The 3,811-nt window shown below is 34.4% G+C and overlaps 1 protein-coding gene across 1 annotated transcript; it reads right to left on the reverse strand.

The window, feature by feature from the left end:
* Positions 1 to 2,582: 2,582 nt before the first annotated feature.
* Positions 2,583 to 3,081, reverse strand: LOC103230365 (histone H3.3A-like). The gene has a single exon (XM_007989042.3). It carries the CDS (start codon positions 3,064 to 3,066, stop codon positions 2,656 to 2,658), a length of 411 nt encoding a protein of 136 aa, XP_007987233.3. The 5' UTR covers positions 3,067 to 3,081; the 3' UTR covers positions 2,583 to 2,655.
* Positions 3,082 to 3,811: the final 730 nt, after the last annotated feature.

Here is a 3,811-nt window from a genome sequence, read left to right on the forward strand (position 1 = left end):
GACACAGAGAGACTCTGTCTCAGGAAGAAAAAAAATCTAAAATTCATTTTTTGTATTATGTTTGTTCCCATTACATAAAGCTTCTAAGGATCTATCATGACTAGATATTGGATAATTTAAATCCAAAACAAAGAGCAAATTAAAATAAAAATGTGACCCTAGCCAATTTCAGTGTTTATATATTTATACTCCATTTATAATTAATTACCTCCTTCTGTACCAAAATATATTATTTTCTATTCAGAGAAGGGTGAGACTGGCTACCCACACGCTAAAAATCTGACACAGAGGCCATATATACACAGTTGCTGGATAAAAAACACAGAGTGCCAAGCATTTGCAAATATGTCAAACATACGTATACTTTAAAATGTGTTGTTTATTTGAGATTCAAGAAGTGTATGCCCTGTATTTTTATTTTCTAAATCTGGGAACCCTATACCTATGCTGAGTGGGAAACCAAGCCATATGGCTTCTAAAGTACCCTGTAGCCCTGAAATACTCAATTGCGATATGATTTTTTACCATTTCCAGTAAACTAAACTAAGACCAAACAGTAGAATTTGAAGGAGGGAAGATAGTGATTCAATAGAAGAAATCTGTTTATCAAGCAAAGCTATCAATTGTGTACCCAAGCACAATCCATTTGATCAGCACCCCATCCGCAGACCAGAGTACTCACTAATATAGAGGCTAGACAAATGGTCTACAAAGTGAAGAATGCCTTCCCACGGGAAATACTTATGGCAACCCATTGAAGTGAAGGAAGCAAAAATGAGAACATGTAATTTTTTTTAAAAGAAAGAAGTATTTTGCTATAAATTAATAGAGAAATTGAGCCTGGTCCTCTGTCAGGAGGTAAAGATATTCGGAAGGACCTGTGACAGTTTCACAACACAAGGGTTCAACAGAGAAATGCATATATTCATTTTCTGCACTATTAAAACAGATGAATAAAAATATTTTTCATTTCTGAGCTTTGTTTTGCCACAAAGGATGTGGTACCTTTAAAAACTTTAAAGCACCATTTTCTAAACTTAAATTTTACCATGCAATTTCTACAGGGTGTGAATTAATTTTTAAAACTATAAAATTGTAAAATCTCCCAATTATTGTGCAACAATACCTGATGAACATCGGAAATGCCAGGAATTTAATGGAAACATTTAAACAAAAACTTTTGCATAGTTGATAAATAAAATGTACCATGATTTAATAAGCACAGATAATAATATATTTCTTCTTTTGGAGATATATATATATATATATATATAGCTTACATTTTTGAGTTATGACAATCATTAAAACTAAGTATCAGAATTGTTTTATGATATAAATTTTTAACAATAATGAAATATATTCTTAATATTTTTCTCATAAGAAAATATACGTATCTATAAAAAACAAAAGTTTTGATATTTTACTTTACGTAAAAATATTTCAGGGAAATTAAAATGTTTTGAATCATTCATAAATGAAATGAAACATATTATAAATTATATTTGTTTAATATTTGCCTTATCCTTTAATCTTCAATTTTGTAAATATTTTATTATATTTGATTACATTTAAAATTTATATAATTTATAAACCAATAACATTCAGAAATCAGAGGTGAAGGTATAAAAATTTCTATTGATAGTTGTATACTAAAATGCATATTCAGTGGCCTGCACAACTATCTATTGGAGGCATTGAGAACATACCTAAATTGGTTAAAGATTTATTCTAAATAAACTCTATGATTTGTCATTGTGTTTTTGTTTTTATTTTTCACCATCCTGTTTATTTTTATTTTTTTTTTATAGTTTAATGTATTTTATTTTATTTTATTTTTTTGAGACGGAGTCTCGCTCTATCGCCCAGGCTGGAGTGCAGTGGCCAGATCTCAGATCACTGCAAGCTCCGCCTCCCGGGTCCACGCCATTCTCCTGCCTCAGCCTCCCGAGTAGCTGGTACTACAGGCGCCCGCCATCTCGCCCGGATATTTTTTTTTTTTGTATTTTTTAATAGAGACGGGGTTTCACCGGGTTAGCCAGGATGGTCTTGATCTCCTGACCTCGTGATCCACCCGTCTCGGCCTCCCAAAGTGCTGGGATTACAGGCTTGAGCCACCGTGCCCAGCCAGTTTAATGTATTTTAATAGCAAACTTACAGGAACAGCACAGAAGACAGACAACATTAAAAACATGTACTTGCATGTAGGACAACTCAGTTAGAAAAGTATAGTGAATGGATGGAATCTACTGTATGATAAAAATGCTACAAACACCATTTAGTTGCCGTCAATAAGAAATTTACTTGTTTTAAAAAAATCCAAATGCTGGCATTGTCCAGAAAAATTTAACAGGTTTATTTATAATTATTATAAAGTTGAACCGCTGAAACTTGTTCACTGAAACATTTTAACTTGCATTAATGCTTTACGCCTCTGCATTTATATTAAAAATTCACACACAAATGAAAATGGTAAAACTGCCAATACCTGATTTCTGTCCCCTATTTTTCCACTTGCAATCATATACTTAGGTAACTTTTGACCCCATGGAAAAAAAAATAACGTTCAGAACTACCAATAACAGGAAGAAGAGAATTTTTTTTTTTTTTTTTTTTTTTTTTTTTTGAGAATGAAATGTTTCCCATCATAGCGGATTCTTAAGCACGTTCTGCACGTATGCGGCGTGCTAGCTGGATGTCTTTTGGCATAATTGTTACACGTTTGGCATGGATAGCACACAGGTTGGTGTCTTCAAAAAGTCCAACCAGATAGGCCTCACTTGCCTCCTGCAAAGCACCAATAGCTGCGCTCTGGAAGCGCAGATCTGTTTTAAAATCCTGAGCAATTTCTCGCACCAGACGCTGGAAGGGAAGTTTGCGAATCAGAAGTTCAGTGGACTTCTGATAACGTCTAATTTCACGGAGTGCCACAGTACCAGGCCTGTAACGATGAGGTTTCTTCACCCCTCCAGTAGAGGGCGCACTCTTGCGAGCGGCTTTTGTAGCCAGTTGCTTCCTGGGTGCTTTACCACCAGTCGATTTGCCGGCAGTCTGCTTTGTACGAGCCATGGCACAGAGACCTCCTTACTTACCCCCCTTCTCCTTCGGCTGGAGCTCAGCGAGCGAGAGGCGGCGCTGGCGTTAGAGAGCGACGGCGGCGCGGCGGCGGCTGCGAACACCCATCCTAAGTTTATTATTTGCAGCGATTCTACATTATTCCAGGTAAAACTACTCTTTCTTTTGGAGTAGTTGGAACTTTCCTGTTTTTGTAAATAAAGTTTAATTTGGAAACCCAGGCCAGAACTATTCTTAAATTGCTTTTTTGCTTCAAAATTTAGTGGGAGATGAGCAACACTGTTAATATCTAATTTAATAACTTCTACTATAGATTAAACCTATTTCCTTTTATTAAACATTGATAAAAATACATATGACTCTGAACTTGAATATGATTGCTAGATCCTTACCTTTAAAAAATAATTTTGTCATTTATAATTTGATTTTAAAAAATGTTATCTATTCTTTCTCTCCTTTTTGTTAATTTGTCTACTTTTTGTATTAATGCATGTGTGGAGCAATAAATTTTTTAAATAATCATTTTATTTTGTGTTTTGGAATAAGGAGTTAGCGAATACATTTAGAAAATATTAGATGTAGGAAAAAATAGAAAGTGGATAACTTAGAGTTGCTTAAAATTGCTGTGAATCCCATCAAAAAGCTTATCCACCATGAGCAAGTAATGTATTTTTGTTTGTTTGTTTGTTTATTTTGAGTCAGACTTTTGCTCTTTTGCCCAGCCTGGAGTGATATGCTG

This window comes from Chlorocebus sabaeus, chromosome 25 (genome assembly GCF_047675955.1).
Source record: "Chlorocebus sabaeus isolate Y175 chromosome 25, mChlSab1.0.hap1, whole genome shotgun sequence".
In the NCBI taxonomy this organism is placed as follows: domain Eukaryota; kingdom Metazoa; phylum Chordata; class Mammalia; order Primates; family Cercopithecidae; genus Chlorocebus; species Chlorocebus sabaeus.

Bases quoted from the DNA above. Each gene is read 5' to 3' on its own strand.
- LOC103230365 (XM_007989042.3), bottom strand. From the start codon at position 3,066: ATGGCTCGTACAAAGCAGACTGCCGGCAAATCGACTGGTGGTAAAGCA.